The 20996-nt window shown below is 32.4% G+C and overlaps 2 protein-coding genes across 2 annotated transcripts; both read left to right on the top strand.

Annotated features, from left to right (window-relative positions):
• Positions 1-2380: 2380 nt before the first annotated feature.
• Positions 2381-7366, top strand: LOC134711510 (aspartate, glycine, lysine and serine-rich protein-like). The gene is made up of 3 exons (XM_063572138.1): positions 2381-2418; positions 4189-5852; positions 7154-7366. Exons 2-3 carry the CDS (start codon positions 4206-4208, stop codon positions 7163-7165), a joined length of 1659 nt encoding a protein of 552 aa, XP_063428208.1. The 5' UTR covers positions 2381-2418; positions 4189-4205; the 3' UTR covers positions 7166-7366.
• A 7703-nt stretch (positions 7367-15069) lies between these two features.
• On the top strand, positions 15070-18477 carry LOC134709442 (uncharacterized). The gene is made up of 3 exons (XM_063569601.1): positions 15070-15226; positions 15978-17631; positions 18215-18477. Exons 1-3 carry the CDS (start codon positions 15213-15215, stop codon positions 18224-18226), a joined length of 1680 nt encoding a protein of 559 aa, XP_063425671.1. The 5' UTR covers positions 15070-15212; the 3' UTR covers positions 18227-18477.
• Positions 18478-20996: the final 2519 nt, after the last annotated feature.

The following is a 20996-nucleotide window of genomic DNA, read 5'->3' as shown; positions in this document are numbered from 1 at the left end:
AAAAATAATAATTTAAAAAAATACGACTCAACTTACGTGTAATCGTCAGAAATGTGTCATTTCACTTGAAAAGTCCATATTATCGGAAATAATAGCCACGGTTTAATTATCCTATGCAAATTATATAAGAATTAATAAGAAATGAATATGAAAGCTGGAATGATTAATATCACATGCGAAATTCTTCATTCATAATCACTAATTACATTTGATGACTCTTTGGAGTAAGAGGTTAAGCTAAAACACATAGTAGTAAATTTACATATTGAATAATTCTATTTGTACTAAACACTAGTATAAAGATATACTATGTAATCTAAACGCACAACAATACGATGAGCCACAAATATCATCGATAAGTGGATCGCGATATAAAAAACTAAGCACAAAACATATAATTGTTTACGATATATTCCAGACACAATGTACTTATTCTATTAAACAAAAGCACGAAAACAACTACATCACTATAATAGGAAACAATTTTACGAAATAATTATAGTGGAATTTATTCTTCTGATAAATAATTCCGTGCAGTATTGCAGCTTCCATATGTCGTTCATTCGTCTTAGAGGTGGTATTTTCTTCTCAAATAAAGTTTACTTATATGCTCACCAATTATTACAAATACAGTTATACTGTTTTCATATATCTTGAGACTGACAGACAGTTGAATTCTTATGTAGCCCTGTACCAAGTCTGGGAAATGGCCATTGTTATAGTTCGTTTCTGTGTGTTTAACATTTTGATGTTGTGGTTCTGTTGTGTCGTAGTTCTCTTAAATTTGATGTTGGTTTGTAACCCGGATTTGTTTTTTCTCTATCGATTTATGAATATCGAACAGCGGTATACTACTGTTGCCTTTATTTGTCTATTTCAGACCCATCTTCATGTGGTAGTATGCCATGAAAAGGGATAAAAAAGATTGGTTAAAACTACGAAACGGATAGGAGTACAGTTGACATAATGATTATTTTTTTACTTCACAAAACATCATTGTTGTTTTTAGGAACAATTTTAAGCAATCCATACGCGTTACTAATACACGAAAGTAGTCCATTATGTTCAATTTCTGTAAATATAGACAATGCAATTTCCCAAAACATTTTTGAAAGGAAATTCTTTTACGCATGAAACTGTGTCACTTTGCCATTAAGTTTCGTAAATATATATATATATATTCTAGAATGGAAAGTTCCTATGCAATACTATTTTTTTTATCAAAACAAAAACACAGGGCATTTGTATGCCTCGAACTTTAAGAGTTTTAAACGTATACTTAAATACTGTATTACTCCTCCCTTCACTTTGGGAATTTATCATAAATCAATTTTGCCGCTTTCTGTGAGTTTTAATCCTGGTAAAAGTTCCAAGATTTGTCCTTATGAGCTGAAACATAGTGTTCATTTCTGGGAAACAGTAGGTAAACAAATCAAAATAATATATGCATAATATGAAGAGGCATGGTTTGTAAAACAGCTGCATTTATTTCTATAGGATTCCATGGTCGGATCTTAGTATTATCTAGGTCCGTTTTGGTTTAATCAGATCCTCAACGTTTGAAAACGTTTTTAGTTCTTCAAATATTTTGATCGCAAGCATCACGAAAGTGACATTTGATATCGTAATGCGCATCTGTGCAGTAAAACTGGTACTTTTAATTTAAAAATATATCTTTGATAGGTACCTCTGCTGGTGAACTGTTAGTTTCAACCTCACAGTAGCCAGAATTTCAATACTGGCATGAAAATACGGATATCGTTTGATTGCATTATTCTGTTATACAATTTTGAAAATAATTTTAAACTAAGGAATGTATATTCCTCATTAAAAGCTCTGAATTTGTATCCGGGATGGGATATACTGAAGGTCCTCGTATGGTTTAAAAAGCTCTGTAACGTTAGTTTAAGTTTGGGTTCTTCAAATATTTCGAATCTCGAGCATTACTGAAGAGATATCTATTGCTGAAATGCCTATCCGATGCATTACACGTTGTACCGTTAATACTAATATTTTTTTTCACCAAAAAGTAATCGAGCAATATCGTCACAATACAGTAGTAGATTCCACCATTTTTCTGAATGACGATAACACATACTTGATAATTGCACCTAAAAAGTCATTAAATACTTAGGAAGATGACAAAAGTGTTTTAATATGCAAATATGACAAAGCAGCAATTAAATGCTCATCATTTTGCGACACATTTCCTATCAAATAGTAAATTTTTATTTAAAACATTATGCATGTGTATTTAAATCAGGATTTTTGCATATTTGAATGATGAAATTGTAATTAATTCAATTAAAATTTAATATAAAAGCAGAAGTGATTGACAGCCGTCTTTATGAAAAGGAAAGGTATTTAAACAGCAAAAAAATATAATCATCTTACAATTGGTGATATTAACACATAGGAGTAAGTATTCATATCTTGTTATTTAATTATCAATTACGAAAAGAAATTTTGTTAAAAGACCAATTATATTATAAGACATTCCTTTTTGAAATTGTTTCGGATTAATTTTTCCAAAATTATATCTTTTATATCTGGGCGTCACTGTTGATTTTTGTGTGGACAAGGCGCGTTTTTGGCGTATTGAATTTTAAACCTCATGCTTTTTGTTATCTATTAATCATGTTTTTCTTTGTCTAATATGCTCTCCTATTTATTTTGTATTGTAGACCTGTAATATTATGTTGTCATCTCAATGTTATATTTAACTTTGCCATTAAAGTGCAAGGTTTTGCATGCCACAAAACCAGGTTCAACCCACCACTTTTATTCCCCTTTAAAAGTGTCCTGTACCAAGTCAGGAAGATGGCCATTGTTATATTATTGTTCGTTTATGTGTGTGTTGCATTTTAACGTTGAGTCGTTTGTGTTTTCTCTTATTTTTGAGATATTGAGATAAGACGTGGCACGGTACTTGTTTATCCCAAATTCATGTATTTGGTTTTCATGTTATATTTGTTATTCTCGTGGTGTTTTATCTGATGCTTGGTCCGTTTCTGTGTGTGTTACGTTTCGGTGTTATGTCGTTGTTCTCCTCTTATATTTAATGCGTTTCCCTCGGTTTTAGTTTGTTACCCCGATTTTGTTTTTTGTCCATGGATTTATGAATTTTAACCAGCAGTATACTACTGTTGCCTTTATTTATACCTCATTTGAATTTCTACGAAATCAATGGGTATCTGAAATTAATTGATATTTAAGATTAAGAATATCATATAAAATAAATGCGTGATAATCAAATCCAATCAATGATAAACATCCATGGACTATTTTTTTTTAATTTATTTATTCATACTTGGGTATAGGTTTTAAATATTTTATGTGTCTTTAACTGTTTTTAAAGTAGTTCACAGCCTTCTATCGCTGTCTCCACGAAACCTCTTTACAAATAACTGATATACTGTCTATCAGACATATAAAAAAAATCGGCTTTCATTTCACTGATTTCAACCTTGAGCAAAACCCATCCAATATAGTCAGCAGTAAAAATGCAATATATTTGAATAGTTAAGTTGAAGTCTTTTCATGAGACATTCCGCAACGCCACGCCTAGATCTCACGGTGTTCTATCTTTCTTCGACTTATAATGTTCATTTTTTCAATAGTTTATTATTACTTAGTTAGGTATAGAAACATTTAGATAAACTGTTTTAGGTTCACTTTTTTCATTTATTTTTCCACGTTTTTAGATCTCATAAATCATTTGCTTCCAGGGGGTTGGGTATGAGCGTTCCTGAAGAAAGCAACAAAGAAAAGCATTTCAAACGAACAAAACTAATAAAGTGTTATTTCTATTTATCATTAACTCGGTGAGCCATGATATTATGGTGATTTTACTAACAATCGCTAAAATATCATTAGGTTTGTATGACTATTATTAATGTATTAATTGTTAATTTAGTACTTTGGTTTCGTAACAATAGTATTTTTCAACTGTCACAAATCCTGACATTGAAAAGCCAATTTATGTTGACAAAACAAACTGCCGCTCAGTTAAAATGTCATTTAGAATTAGCCGTTAGACAATCTAGGTTCTAAGTAATTATTCTGTGTGGGATTCATGAAGAATAATTAAACAGTCGAAGGGAGGAAACAATTTCGTGACATGACACACTTACCAAAATGAAGGAGATAAATACTTAATGAAGCTAATATAATTTGTTGCCTTTTCAGCACCTCTTCCTTGCAAAATGAGGATGTTCATCGTTATAGTCGGGTGTTGTATGACAGCTGTATATGGCCAACAACAACAAGCCGAACCTTTATATCCACAATATCAAGGACCCGAGTGGGCATTGGTAAATGGGGGTAATCCTATGGAGATGCTTGGAGGTCCAGGAGGTCAAGGTGGTCAAGGAGGCGGACTAGGAGGTCAAGGAGGTCAAGGAGGAGGGAATCTACCCCTCTATGAACAATATCTACCAGTAGGATCACAAGGAGGAGGACCAAACAGTCCTATTCAGGAAATATATCTTCCTGGAGGAGGACAAGGTGGTGCAGGGAATGGTCCACAATTCGAAATAGTAACTGGATTAGGCGGAGGTCAAGGTGGCAATCAAGGAGGAGGCCAAGGTGGCAATCCAGGTTCAGGTCATGGCGGCAATCAAGGAGCCGGTCAAGGAGGTGGAGGCGGAGGACAAGGGATGTCACCATATCCAGAACTAATGAATGGTCCAGGTGGCCAAGGAAATATGGGAGGACTTGATCCTGCTCAGTTCGGACACCTCCCTGCTGACATACAACAATTATTTGGTGGAAATGGTGGTGGAAATGGTGGTGGAAATGGTGGTGGAAATGGTGGCGGAAATGGTGTTGGAAATGCTGGCGGTGGTGGTGGTGGAGCCGGAAATCTTCCTTTTGACATATCTCAATTGTTATCTGGAAATGGAGGACAAGGTAAACAACAAGCCTACCTTATCATTCCTATGGATAAAAATGCAGCATTAGGACAAGGAGGTGGACAACAACAACCAAATGGGCTCGATCCTCTCTTCGCAGATCCACTTGGACAGGCTTCACCGGCTGGTCAAAATCCAGGTCAACCAGGATGCCAAGGACAAGGTTGTGTAGATCCTTTACTAGACCCAATGGGAGGTCAGAGTCTACCCGGACAGGGTCAAGCTCCAGGAGGTTGCCCAGGACCAGATTGTGGTCCTGATCCATTAGCAGATCCTTTGGCGCTTGATCCCTTAGGCGCATCTTTATCACCTGATCCTAATGGCCAATTTGTTGATATTATCGATACAATTCCACTACCAGCTGATAATGCCCCGATGTCACAAGATCCACCAAATACAAAATCTTATAGTAAATCTTATGATAAAAAGTCGTATGGAAAATCTTACGAAAAACCAAAGACTTACGGAAAATCATATGAAAAACCAAAAACCTATGCTAAACCTTACGCCAAACCAAAACCGTATGGAATGAAATATGATAAACCCCGAACGTATGCAAAATCTTTCCAAAAGCAAAACACTTATGCAAAGCCATACGCTCAGCCAACAAAAACATATGGGAAACCAAGTTACGCCAAAAAATCATACGGGGTAGTAACGTACGGAAAGAAGTCATATGGCAAACCAATGACATATGGATTGTCTTATGGAAAACCTAAACCATACGGACAACCTAAACCATATGGACAACCTAAACAATATGGACAACCTAAACCATATGGACAACCACGTACTTACGCTAGAGTATATGCTAAACCAAGAACATATTCTAAACAAACATATGCAAAACCTCAAGCATATGGAAAAACTTATAACAAAAAACCTACCTATGGATATGCCAAACCAAAGTCATACGGAAATAGTTACAAAAAACGAAAGGTAAGTGTATTTTTGAAATACTTTTCTACTCAGGAATAGAGTATCTTAGCTGTATTTGGCAAAACATTTTGTAATTTTTTGTCCTCAAGGATTTTCAGTACTTTATTTGGTATTTTTATTTTTTTTTGGATTCGAGTGTCACTGATGAGGTTTTTGTATACGAAACGCGCGTCTATCGTAATTACAAAATTTAATCCTGGTTTATATGATAAGTTTATTTAGAATAAGATATCTTTTGTTGAAATTGCTTCCTCATGAAACAATAATGCAGTCTTTGTTAGAGCATCTTTCTGTGTCGCTACTGTATACTTACATTGAAATTACAAATGAAAAGGATGGATGATACATGCATAGAACTGAAACACATCAAATTTGGTATACTTAAATTCTTGCGAACTGTAAGTCATTTGAGCTTTTTAATCTTGACACATTAAATGTTGTTGCAATAGTACTATTTGTAAGTTGATCAAGAGTAATGACTAATAGCCTCGTAGTTTATTTTACTCAGAAGTCAAAATGTAAATGTTGATGTAACGTATTGAATTTAAATATTAACTAGGATTTAATTAAGAAATATACTCAGATGATTTCAAAAAAGTTTAACATATGTCCATAAGTATTTAAAAAAATTACACAGGCATTGCTTTGATGTTAAACCATAAGATAAGATAAGCCTATTTTTAAAATTGAGGTAAGTGTATTCTTGAAATACTAAGGCTTTTTTACCCCAGGAATAGATTATCTTAGCTGTATTTGGCAAAACATTTTGAAATGTCATACTTTTGTGCATTAAGGGATCATTCTAACCAAAATGGGATAATTGGTATTTTAAGTAGAAAATATTCTTTCACTCCAAGACACATTGCATCTTTACAGCCTTATAGTATATTATTAAGATTTGATACTGTAAATTCCAATAATGATCGAAAAAGTATCAAAATTACTAAATAAAATAAATAGATTCACTGTAATTTTGCATAACTTCTTAATTTTCATTCCCCCCTCATTCAAAGTTGATCTCTGAGGGTTTCAGCTATCATTGATGCTGAGTTTGGTTTAGATTCCACCAATAAATCTACGCATTTGACCTCCAAAACTTAAAGCAGCAAGGGTTCCTATTAAAAAAACAAAAGAAAAAAAAATACTTCAAATGGTGACAAACGTTTTCGCTGATTAAAATTGAAAACCGTATTGTTCAATAACAGCTTCAATAATATGCTTCTTCCATATATAGGTATTTCTGAAATATAAAGTATGTTTTTTTTTCATATTCTTGCATTTTGAATGTTTTCTGTTTTCAGGGTGGATATTAAAATGAACAAGAGAATACAGATGAATACAGACAATGTGCTTGGTTCCAATTCATGACAGTTTTTGTATTATCATTTTTTTTTATTGTACCTCAGTTTTATTTATACGAATACAATTTTGAATGTTGTATGTACTTTATGTTTGCACGTGTGTAAATGACAGGTTTATATAGGTTTTTACAAATAAATAAATAAATAAAAGTCCTTTGATGTCACCGATATAGTCACCTAGCTAAAAAAAAAGCATTAACAAATATGGACCTCTAGCATAAAATAAAAAAAACCCTTGAAAGTCCATAAAGTATGATTAAATTAAAGGTAAGACTATATCAACCATGAATTGGAACGAATTGAAAACATCAGTTTTTTCTCTGACTTGGTACAAGCAATATCACTTCTGTTGCTCTTCGTATGTTTGTTCTTTAACCATAAAATGGACGAGGGAACTACTTGAGAAAAATGTTCTCTATAATTGACAAATATCAATGAACAGTAAATAAAAACGGATTAAAACATAATTTTTATTTGCACTTTTGAATCGAGTCCGAAGAAGAACAAACAAATTTGGCATGGATTCGAATGGTATATCGACACACGAATAAGGAACACTGTCAGACAAAAGTCAATGAGATATCAACCTATTCTAACACCGTTTGAAAGTACGTTTAACTCTAACAATCAATTAATTGATAATATTCTCAAAGTACATACATAAAATAAAAGGCAGAAACGATACCATTTGAATGTTCATAAGACATGTGTCTGTCAAACATCAGTATTCGAATTTTTAATATGCTCATCAAGGCTTCAAACTTGAAGTTTAGTGACCTGTTGAAATAGTCCCGTTTTGAGATCTTGTTATTTAAATTTAAATATGCACAACATATCTTATTTTGTTGAAACACAATGTGTTAAATGACAATTATGTCAAATATATCAATGACAACATATGTAGGACATCACAGTGTCATCATAGGTGATCGTTCTGCACTAAAATGTCCAGATTATATTAATTTGTTCAATTATCAATAAAATAAATACAATTTTTAAAGGCTTGAGTAACTTACTATATTTTTTTGTAATTTTAGTGGTCATATAACGGCTCTTATTACAACTCCTTCTTTTGATATCCTTTTTCAAGTAGTGTGAAACATGTTGATATGAAGAGGTTACCTCTTAACCAAACATTTATATGAATAGGTCTACCTTTTAACCAACATAGCTCAACACGTACCTTGATAAGTTTCAATATGTTCCATTTGCAAAACGTAGGCAAAATGGAATAGATACAAGTATATTTTTTTTTTATAAAAAACATCGTTAAAATACAATATGAAAAAATATATATCTATATGAGCATGCAGTTGAGGCGATTCACTGAATATCATTAGAACGGTAAATGAAAAAAAGACGGCAATTGTTTCTAATAATGACATAGGTGTTCATGTTGATGACGACGATGATGGTTGAAGTCAGCTACACTTTAAAAAGACACACAGTACTTATTTGACCTTTCAAAATAAAATCTTCAACATATTTGAAAACTCGGAAATTTTGGTTGTTCTAAATTTCAAAGTATTTGCAAGTTTACAATTGTGTGTGTAATACACATTTTTCGAGAAGCTTATAAAGATTATTTAGTTAAGTTTCAGTACAGGTGGTGTAAAAAATTAGCATCTTCAATATATCTACAACACTGATCCAGTTTAGTGTAGCCCTGATTGGGTGTACTTTATCAATTAATGAAGTGGACCAATGTAAAGAATTCAAAATATTTATTTATTACCGCCCATACAGAAGAAAAGGTTGCAATACATTTAACGGTACCAATTTTCCTGCATCAGATGTGTATTTCGACAATACATGTCTCTTCAGCGATGCTCGTGGCCAAAATATTTGAAATCCAAATCTTATATAAAAGATGAAGAGCTATAATCCAAAAGGTCCAAAAAATATAGCCAAATTCGTGAAAGGAATCAGAGCTTTGCATGAGGGAGATACATTCATTAATTTATGATAATTTATAACATTTTGTAACAGCAAATTTTAATAACACAAAAAATTGCAACTTTATTATGAAAGTGTAATTAAATCTTTTGTTTTAGTATCCATTGTTGAATGTTATTGGACAAGTGTTTGTGTGCTAGATCAGTTAGGGAATTTTTTGGCACCCTTATCTTATAAAGAGTTGTTGATTTCCTGTGCGCTTAATTTGTATCGCTATATGACTATTTATTAATAAAGCCTTCCAGCTGTTTTGATTCGAGTACATAAGAAGAGTTTCATGAAGATAAATCGATTGTTAGATGACGTAATAAGTTATAAGATAGGTATCTTTGATTATGTTTTTACCAAAAAAACACACACATTTCTTTAGAATATAATCACTTATACCACTACAAAATGTACTATTTAAAGCTTCAGACTACAATTTAACTTACAATTCAATTTCCTCTTCTAGTCCAACAGTATGTATTAACAATCGCCCTTTACTTATCTTTTTTTAAATTTGAAGCTTGGAAAAATGTCGCAAAAAACGTAAAACTGGAAAACTGTTTTTTTCATCAGAGATTAAAATTTCTCTTATTTTTGTGCCATTTTAAGATATCTTGATCGGTGTGAGAATTATTTTTGTTCTCACCAGTGAAACATCTATTCCTGCATCAGATTGGTTTAAAATTAATTATTACGCAAACAATTGTTTGTTTCTTCGGAATTGTCACATTGTGACGCATGAAATAAAAATACAACTTTGAGGGATACAAATCATTAAGAGAAACAGATTCCACCTTATAACTCATTCATAATTATTTCTTCATCCTTAATTATGAAATTTAATTATTAGAAAACTTGGCAGGTCTTACGCTTTTGATATTAAAATTTAACTTTCTCAAGTGGAGAAATATCGTAACAGGCTTGTTGCAATCTGATGTTTCAGTTTTTCTAACTTACATTATTGCCTGTATTATATCTTGTATATTTCGGTTTATAGAAGTGATATCAAACCCTGTATTTGAATATTGTTTTTTGAAAAAAAAGGCTAATTTCTTTAACTGACAACATACTAGAATTAGGTTTCTTCGGAAGAGTTGTTTTCTAAAAACAAGTAGTCCAATGAAAACTAACTGTTCCAATATTTGAATAAATATGGCAACAGTAATTTACCGATATTCAAATCTATCAAATTCCTTAGGAAGAAAGTCAAACCAATCTATCAATCAAATGTTCAAGGTATGAAACAAAAGAGGGACGAAAGATACAAAAAAGGGACAGTCAAACTCATAAATCGAAAATAAACTGATAACGCCTGGCTTAAAATGAAAGAAGACATACTGTACATATGGTGCTAACGTATAATGTACACTGCGTTCAATAGGAAATATGTGCTTCAAATGATACAGAGATGAGTTTGTAAGAAAAACAATTTATCCATTCGGTCCTCACAAACTATGTCCGAGCTTTTTCATTCCATCCATTGAAATGGTGATTACTTATGTTTTAGATTTTGTTCATTATAAAAAGTCAACTCTTATTCAGGTTTGAATATTATAATGGGAACGGATAATTTTGAAAAGTTACTCGAAAGCGTGATTATGTTCTAAATTGGTCAGACAATAATTGGTCATGTTTTAAGAAGATTTAAGCCCTCGGCTTCGCCGTGGGCATAAATCTTCTTAAAACATGATCACGTATTGTCTAACCTATTATTAAAATTTGTCTTTCTTTTGATTTCTCCTTTTTCTATATCTTATCTTGTTGAAATTTATGCTGAGTTCACACGTAATTTGAATTAGTTTAATTCGCATTCGAAACGGATTACATTCTAACGTCAATTGTAATTCGAATTGCAATGCGCGTCAAATTCGCTAAATACTGTCCAAACGACGTTTACTTGTTATTCGTTTTAACCAACGCGCATTTCTAATGCGAATTGGATAATTCGAATAGCCAATTCGAATCAATTCGAATTAAAAAAGTAGAGCATGTGAACGTGATTATTGAATTCGATTCGCATTCGATTCGAATTCAATTCGGATTAAATGGACATGTGGACAGGGCATAACGTTACTTGAGAAAAACAGCACTATAGAAGTAGAATACCTGGCTTTGTTTTGAGAACTACATGTACGCTACAAACTATAACGACATGTTTGGCTAATTACTCATACACTAATAAAAAAATGCCACAAATCTATCTGATTACTGTCCACCAGTATGATGTGTTTGTTTCGTTTTTAAATGAATGGAATATTGTATAAGAATTCAGTTAAAGGTAGCACAGTTGTATTAGCATTCTAGAATTTAGGTAGTTTTTAGCGTACCTTAGTTAAGTCAATGTATCTGAACAGTGTGATTTGGAAAAAAATACAGTATGAACGGAACATACTACTTTCCCAAACTGAGGGTCGAATCAGTTGTAGAAAAGACTTTGTTGAAATTTTGTATTCACTGCATGATAAAAAACTCCAAAACACTAGTGGGCTTAGGTTTTTAAAGATAGCATAAACGCAAACGGTCATTATACATATTCAGATTCATTTCTGAATAGTATAATGAAAGTACTTCAGTTAACTCTGTATGTAGAATTTTTGTCAGTTAGAAAGTGGTGAAATTTCTAAAAAGGCTACCATTATCACTAATGGGTCAGGAAATACTACCGTACCACCTAAACACGTGTACTCTATAGTTTATATATACGAAAACAAAACGTGAGGATAATTTTTATCATTGTGTACTTCATGTTTATATTTTTGTTTTTCTAATCAATTGCAATTGTTATGAACGTCAATCTGACATGTATTTAAAGATAATGATATGTAATTGGTAGTGTTATATTATGCAAACAAAATAGAAGACTGTTACACCCACACGGACATAAAAACAACAAGAAAATTAATAAGTAATAGTTTATTGCGATTGTTCATTCAATTTACTGGGCTGACCTGACACGGTCCACGATACAAATGATACATTTGTTAGTAAAAAACAAGTTTAAATATTGTGTAATTGAACTTACTCCTGGGTTGCAATTTCCTTAGTTGAATATTAATGAAGGCAACAATAGCATACAACTGTTCGCAAGTCAAAAATCGAGTGAGAGAAAAAACGGGTTACAAACTAAAACAATGCGAAATGCAACACTTATAAGAGGAAAACAACGGAACAACAGAGATAATAAACTGCAACAAAAACAAATGCAACCATAATATACACGGACTATTTGATAGCAACTGCTAAATTCCTAACTTGGTGCAGGACATTTTTTAAACAAATGTGAGTTGATAAAAAAAAAAGATGTGGTATGATTGCAAATGAGACAACTCTTTACAAGAGACCAAAATGACCAAGAAATTAATAACTATAGGTCTCAGTATGTCCTTCAATCATGAGCAAATCCCATAGAACCTGATTTAATGAACAGCCTAACCTCCCGCTTATATATCAAAGTAAACAAATATTGGTAAAATCACAACAAACGCAAGAAAAAGTAAAATCACAAAAATACTATACTCCGAGGAATACTCATACCGAAATCTCCCTAGTCAAATGGCAAAATTTAAAGCTCTAACGAATGGATCACAACTGTAATACTATTGAATTGTTACTGGCATTTTTTTTATGTAGAAAAAAGGTTGGTTGAACCTGGTTTTATAGCTAGCTTAATCTCGTACATGTATGACAATTGCATCAAATTCCATTATATTGACAACGATGCGTGAACAAAACAAACAGACATAATAGGTAAAAATGTTGAAAAAAGGGGTACAGTAGTCATCATTAATCACAATAAAAACAAACACATATTTAAGAAAGAAGCACACAGAGGCATATATAAAATTTATCAACCTCATTCATTGCTTTCTTATTTTTGTATTTTATTCATGTCTGTTAATACCTTCAATGAAGGATTTAAAGATTCTAAGTACTGGGACTGAATGGTTTGATTAACATTAGCTCTGACGTAGAATCGCTCTTTCGACGTCAGAATGTTAAATTCACACATGTAGAGATATGAAATATTTTTTTCATTCAAAGTATGAAAAGAGTATTATATAATCTATAGTTCTGTTTTGCATTCAGCACAGAGACGCGCATAAATAAATAGTATTGTAATATGTTAGTAAAATATAATCAGCTGAATACCATCGAACATCTTTCATAAACAACGACAGCAAAGAACTCCATATGCTCATCAGAATTGGTACATGTGCGTAAATGAAATCATTACTGTTATGCTAATCATCTGTCCATCTCTCTCCTTCTCTTTTCCTATTACATATATTTGGTTTTCCTTTTAATAAGTGATAACTACAAATGGTTATAGAGAAACTTTTAAAATGTATAGTTTGAAAACAAAACTTAACATCGAACAAATCAGTCAAATCCAAAATCGTTTGTCAATTAAAGCACCGAAACAGAAATACGGAGACAAAGGAAAATAAGTTTCTTATATCAACAGTTTTTTTAAATGTTCCTTTCTTCTAAACCATAACTGATCGAAGGTTTTGGTGTTTTCATAAGCACAGTAGCAAATAATTAGGGCTTTATGAAATAACAAAACGAAACTGCAAATACTAACATTAACGGTACAAATTTTGCTATGTTTTATTTCAGATCCAAACTAATGTAACGTCCTTGATCAAAACCTAAAAGGACCTAGTATTCGTCATTAGACAAAACAGCATTTTTTACACGAATACTTATAGCAAAAGCCGTGAAAGGAATCAGAGCTTTGCATAAGGGAGATTCAATCCTAAATCTAAAATATTTTCTAACACTTTGTAACAGCAAAATTTAAAAACAAAACAATCTGTATTGTTTATGTTAGTACGGAAGTGCTGGCTACTGGTCTGATGATAACCTTGGGGACTTACAGTACACCAACAGAGGCATCGACCCAGTAGTATCAATATTTTGTTTATGTTTTTGAGATACTCCTGGTTGCTTTTTTGATAAAAAAAAAATTGTCTTGTAATTAATGTGCCTTGCCTCATGTAGTTGCAGTCAACATGAGAACAGCATATTGGTTTGCTTGTATTATTCATGGTTTTAACAGAGCCGTTTGACATTAAACTTTATTAATCTATCTGGTTCAATATTGTTCATAGTTCATGCGATATGCATTTTTAAATTTTAGATTAGATAATTGCTGCAAACATCAAATTTGACCTGCCAAGCAATTTGACCTTTCCCTTATATATTAATATTTGTCACAAATATGTTCCATTTGTTGTAGTTATTATTCCGTTCTGTTCTTCAGTACTGTGAATATTGATATCTATCTAAAATTGCTGCTATAGAATTTCGAATTCATTTTGAACAAATGAATGATATCCATCTTGCATATCTTTTATTCCTTGTACTGGATTGCCTTTATTTTTATCCATTATGTTGCATAAGCTTTGTATTGAGTTTTGTTATATAAAAAAATGGCCTCGAGCATCATTGATGAGACAGTCATAAGGCGCATCTGGTGCAACACAATTTGTACCGTTAATGTTGTAATAAGTACTTGTTCCTTGATATATCGATAAGATGTAATAAAACACATGTGAAACACGTGACAATATATTGATATACATGTAGTAGAAAAGCATAAAGGAGGAGAAAAAGAAGAAGAAAATGAGAAAAGTATACGATTTAAATTGAAATCTCATTGGTGTGTTTAGGTATAGACAATAAATTATAATTGTTAACTGATGTTATTTCCTAAAGCTCGGAAAGTGATTCACATGCATCCTTTTTAACATAAATGGTTAACATATATCAATTTTATATTAAAAAAATGGTGAGAAAAACAACAAAAATGTATACTACCGGAAAAGGTAGGTGTACATTTTTATTCAAATTATTCTTATTTAAAACTTTAATTTAGATATGATTTGTTTTACATTAAACTAATGTAAACATTTTAAATAGTTGAAGTCAATATATTTGCATATTTTTAGAAAATCCCCTCATAAAAATCGATTTTGATTGATTGCTATTATTATCGTTCGGAAAATATATATAAGCAAAAGGAAAGAGTGAAGTTAATGTTGTTTAATAAATGCAACATTTACGGTAAGACATTACAAAATCATCTTATTTTCATTATGTTTTTATTTGTTAAACCTTTACCCAATATTCCGTAGAAAGTAAGAAAAACACTCACATAATTAAAAAGTAATGTATGTTTTAGGTAGAGTATGCAAAATTTATATATATATTTTAAACTTTTTAGTTTTTTTCTAGATTTTTTAACTAGATAAACTCATATAATATGCCTGTCCCTTTGATCTTCTTGATTCAAGGTAAGAGTATAAATATCTTTATTTAATAGAAACTTTGATCTATATAAAATTGATGTAGTGTGACAGCATTTGAGACAACTTGCAACCTTCAACCAAAAAGAGTCAATTTCAGGAATTAAAAGGACCTCAGTAGTATACTTTGGAATGATTTTTCCCATTTCAGTGTTCCCAAAATATTTTGATAACGTTTTTTGTCAAAGAAATATTCTTTTCATCATAAACGACGACCATTAAAAACTTGAAATGTGACGCCGATATTGCGCATCCTTCCGAGGCATCTGAGACCACACTGGCTTGCTGGTTTGTTTTACTCATTCATTTGTTTTCCATGTTAAATTTTGCAAATTAATGTTTGTCTTTTGGTCTTTTCCTGTTTTTAGCATGGCATTGTCAGGTTTTTTTAAATGTGTCTTTGATATATTTCGTCCCCTTCTTTTGGAAAATGATGCGAACAGTTAGTTACTAGTATTCCTAAAGATCTGGTTAGGTGTCATTTTAATCAATTTATTCTGTTATTTCAGAGCATCATTTACAAACCAAATGTCACGGTTTTTAATTTTATTTATGGTATGGAGCGTGAATGTTGTAGCACAAAAGTATCCTAAATATCTTGGCTCTGTGGGAGGTTCACCAATGTATGAGCCATATCAACCTAATCAACAAATAGCTCTGCCTTCAAATGGTGTTACAGGATCAAGAGGTCGAGGTCCAAGCGGAATGCTCACTAGAAGTGGAATGGCTACTGAAATTTGGCCAACCAGTAGTGGAAATCGCAACCAAGTGATCAATCCTTTACAACGAGGAAATGTTAATAACAATGTTGAAAATTTATTTCAAAATTCAGGTATTAGTGCAGGTTATCCTAATGCGGGATCAAATTATCCATTGGATGTAATCAACACTGCAGGTGTAAGTGGTGGTAGTTTTAGTACAGGTGGAATGCATCGGCAATCTGCACAGACTAATGGAAAGTCGGCGGGCATTGGGTCTGGTGTGGGCGGAATTTCAGTTGATCCAAATATTCCATATGAACAAGTCCCCTACAACAATGGCGTATTATATGATATATATCGTCAATATACTGGACCGGTTGATCATTACGTTAACGTAGCTCCTAAAATTTATGATCCGTCCACCATGTCTACTGCAATAAATGCACCCAATTATTTACCACCTAATATGGCAACGGAACCAGTCAGTGGACAACGCCCTGTATCACCATGGGATCAATTTGCTACCGATATTGGACTGGGACAAAGGGTAGATCTAGCATTTGGTAACGGTAAAACTCCGTTACAAGGCAAAAATGCAAATCCAATTGGAAATGAGAGAATTATAGAAAGAATACACATAGGCGAACAACCTATGGTAAATGCAGGTCAGGGCATAATAAATGACAGAGGATATCCTGGTCCAAACGGTCAAATGATCGGCTTTATACCTGACAATGGTGGTCCAAGAAATATCGAACCATTTAATCATGGAAATATTGATGCTATTGTGCAATCACACTTTCCAGAAAATGGGGTTCAAAATGCATTATTGGTCATTCCAATTAATCTTGATCAGCTATTAGAACAGAATCCAGAAAGTGGTAATCTAATGGGATGCCAAGGTCAAAATTGTAGAAATAGCCCAGGTTTAAGTTTACCTTTATTAGCAGGATCACCTATTGGCCAAGGCAGTGACTCGTTTATAGAACTCGTCGATCAGTTAAGAGATCCTAGATCAACTAATCCAGTTTTGGATCCAGGATTTGTTCCTGCAGTTGCAACTGAATTAATCACAGATCCACTCTATCCGCACATAACGACTCAAATTACGGAAAGTATTGGATATAAAACAAAAAGTAAATACAGCAAACCGACTTACATTACAAGACCATATAGTAAACCAAAGCAAAAATATGTTCCGTATCGTAAAACATATGAACGTCCAATAGCATACAACAAACCAATGTATAGAAGCAAACACAATATGTACAAAAATCCTCAAGCAAAATATGGAAAGCATAAAATGTTTCATAAGAGCTACAATAAACCAACAAAGTATACCAATACAGTAAATTATGGAAAATCGAATTATCAAAAACTGAAGACACGCAGTGAACCGAGGAAATACCGCGCAAAATCATCTTTTAGTAAAAGAAGGTCATACAAAAAGATTAATAAGAAGGTAAACATTTATACTGACAGAAACTTAGAAAGATAAATCTTATATAAAGGAAATAGAAAAAAACACACATCCTCTGAGTTCCAATAAGAAATACTAAGTGAATGATAACATTTGGGACTTTTTAATTCACCTGAACTTGAAATAACAAAAATATCACTTTAATCAAACCATGAATGCATATAACACACGTGGAACGAATAATTCATGGAATTCGTATTGCTCTGTATTTAGTTGTGTTTGTTTCAAGAAATGTTTGTTTTCTGACTGTTCTATTTTTTGGTATAGTATGGCGTTGTTGTTTTTTTGTCTTCTCCTTATGAGTACGAATGTCCCTTTGGTATCAATCGACTATCTAGGGTTGTTAATACGTATTAGGTATTATTAATGTATAATGCAAAAACCTGTTAGTGGCACACCAGTTTTCTCAAATAATCGAAATCCCCCCACCCATTATTTAGTGTTTCATACATATGTAATGTGACATTCGCTTTTACAGTTCCGTGGTTATGAAATCATATTGTTTATAATTCATTGATTAAAATGTTATGAACTGTAATACTTAAACTATGTTTCATACTTTCAGGGAGGATATTAGAATGACCATCCAAGATCGACACTTTTTGGTGAAGATTTAAATTGACTTTGTTATATTTGATTGAAATCTGACGTTCAATTTCAAATGGCAGCAAATGAAAATCCTCAAGATTGATATTCTGTTGGAAATGTGTTCACGTCTAGGTAAAACACTCTTGTTGTCTCTCAGTTATATTTTGAGTTTTAAGAATCCTATATGAAAATATGTTATGATTATGGTTTCATTCTTTCTTATATTGTATAAAATTACTTTGAGTGTATAATTGTCTTCACCTGGTACACTTTGTTCAAAACTGACAAGTTAATTGCAAATAAGGCTTTCTGTCTTATGCTAGAAGGTATAACCCTCAACATTGGTGGTCTTATTGATTGCGTTGTCTTATATATAGGAAGATGTGGTGTGAGTGTCAATGAGACAACTCTCCATCCAAATGACAATTTAAAAAAGGACACCATTATAGGTCAATGTACGGCCTTCAACACGGAGCCTTGGCTCACACCGAACAACAAGCTATAAAGTGCCCCAAAATTACTAGTGTAAAACCCTTTCAAACGGAAAGACCAACGGTCTAATCCATATTAAAAAAACGAGAAACGAGAAACACGTATAAATTACATAAACAAACGACAACTACTGTACATCAGATTCCTGACTTTTGCAGCGGGATTAGATGTTTTAATGGTACCAAACCTTCTCCCTTTTTCTGAAACACCACCATAACATCACAACAAAGAAAAACATACAATAAAATATCAATTGGCAGGCTTAACTCCATGAAAAAACGTAAATTAAAATACTTGTTATTTTAAAGATGGTAGTATATATAGGTTAATAACCCCTGGATGTATTTCGTCATAGCCATTTTTTTTTAGATCCCTCAACTTTACTTTAATTCATGGTAAAACTACCAATTATGTGTACTCATCCATACAATATCATGGTATATTTTATACATATGACTTAATTATAAACGACTGAAAATACCAAAATCAAGATAATTGTTGAAGAAACGGTTTATGATTGTCTTTCGGATACAAATTCATTTGTTGTTGTTAGACGAAAATGTACAAAACATTTCAAACTTGCAATTTTGTATGAGCAGCAGCATGTAGTGTTGAATAATATTATGATTTTATTAAATCATGAAAAATTGTTGTAAAATGTTTCAGGTATGTGAAAAGTAAAATCACAATAATACCTAAAGCCGAGCAAAATTTAAAACAGAAAGTCCCAAATGAAATGGTAAAATTAAAAGCTGATATAGCCTCTGTCTATATCACTAACGGAAAGCTGAATACTAAAATTTATGATAAAAGGGATGATTTTTCATTTCCTATCGTTAATTATCCGTTTTTAGATGGTGACGTTCCCTTGTCACCATCTTACGGTGTTTATATATCTCAACTTGTACGATTCGCTCGTGTTTGTAACAATGTTTTATATTTTAACGAGAGAAATTTATGTATTACTGAAAAATTATTACACCAGGGTTTTCGATATCACAAACTAGTCAAAACTTTTACTAAATTTTATCATCGGTATAAAGACATCATTCGTAAATATAGCTCAACATGCAGACTTTTTATACGTTCAGGTATTTCACATCCAATTTTTTATGGAAATATTCTTTATAAAGCACAAAGGTGTCAGTATTCACCTCAGAAACTTACAAAACCATTAAATAGACTGATTAAGAAGGGATATAATTACGATACTGTTGTCAAGTCATTAAAGATTGCATATTTTGGCGTTAATATTGAGTCACTGATAAGGTCTTTGCGTCGGAACTAAAGACATTTATTCTAAAAACAGTTGTTGGCATGACACGGGTTATGTTCTTCTCATATATGTTATGATGGTATAATACTAAACCCCTAACGGGAAGAATTGTGCCTGAGGTTCATATGATGAAATCATAATCTTTCAGTCAGTTTAATTGAAGTCTGGAGCTGGCATGTCAGTTAACTGCTAGTAGTCTGTTGTTATTTATGTATTATTGTCTTTTTGTTTATTTTCTTTGGTTACATCTTCTGACATCAGACTCAGACTTCTCTTGAACTGAATTTTAATGTGCGTATTGTTATGCGTTTATTTTTCTACATTGGTTAGAGGTATAGGGGAGGGTTGAGATCTCACAAACATGTTTAACCCCGCCGCATTTTTGCGCCTGTCCCAAGTCAGGAGCCTCTGGCCTTTGTTAGTCTTGTATTATTTTTATATTAGTTTCTTGTGTACAATTTGGAAATTAGTATGGCGTTCATTATCACTGAACTAGTATATATTTGTTTAGGGGCCAGCTGAAGGACGCCTCCGGGTGCGGGAATTTCTCGCTACATTGAAGACCTGTTGGTGACCTTCTGCTGTGGTTTTTTATTTTGGTCGGGTTGTTGTCTCTTTGACACATTCCCCATTTCCATTCTCAATTTTATCTTAATATCTAAATTCCGGTAAAATTTTGAAAACTTTTATATTTTAATCCGGGAAAACAGTGATTATCACTTCCTTTTAATTCAGTTTTTCATACGTTTGTATCCGTGCTTGTGAAACATTTGGTTGTCAATGTAATGAGAGAGAACTTCTGTGAAAAGTACAAAAAAAGCTTACACACGTAAGAGTGTTATATACAACAAAATTTCGTCTTTCGGTTCAATTTGTATTTATTTATTTAAAGATGTAGTATATGCACTATCCTGCATGAAATTAAGATGTTGATGTAAAAAAATACAGATTTAATTATATTTGTTCCGTCGAAGCGAGCACGGGATTTAAA

This window comes from Mytilus trossulus, chromosome 3 (assembly GCF_036588685.1).
Source record: "Mytilus trossulus isolate FHL-02 chromosome 3, PNRI_Mtr1.1.1.hap1, whole genome shotgun sequence".
NCBI lineage: Eukaryota > Metazoa > Mollusca > Bivalvia > Mytilida > Mytilidae > Mytilus > Mytilus trossulus.
The sequence above is the reverse complement of the archived record's forward strand: the minus strand, read 5'-3'. Positions and strand labels throughout refer to the sequence as shown.

Coding starts and splice junctions, on each gene's coding strand:
- LOC134711510 (XM_063572138.1), top strand. CDS start 4,206: ATGAGGATGTTCATCGTTATAGTCGGGTGTTGTATGACAGCTGTATAT.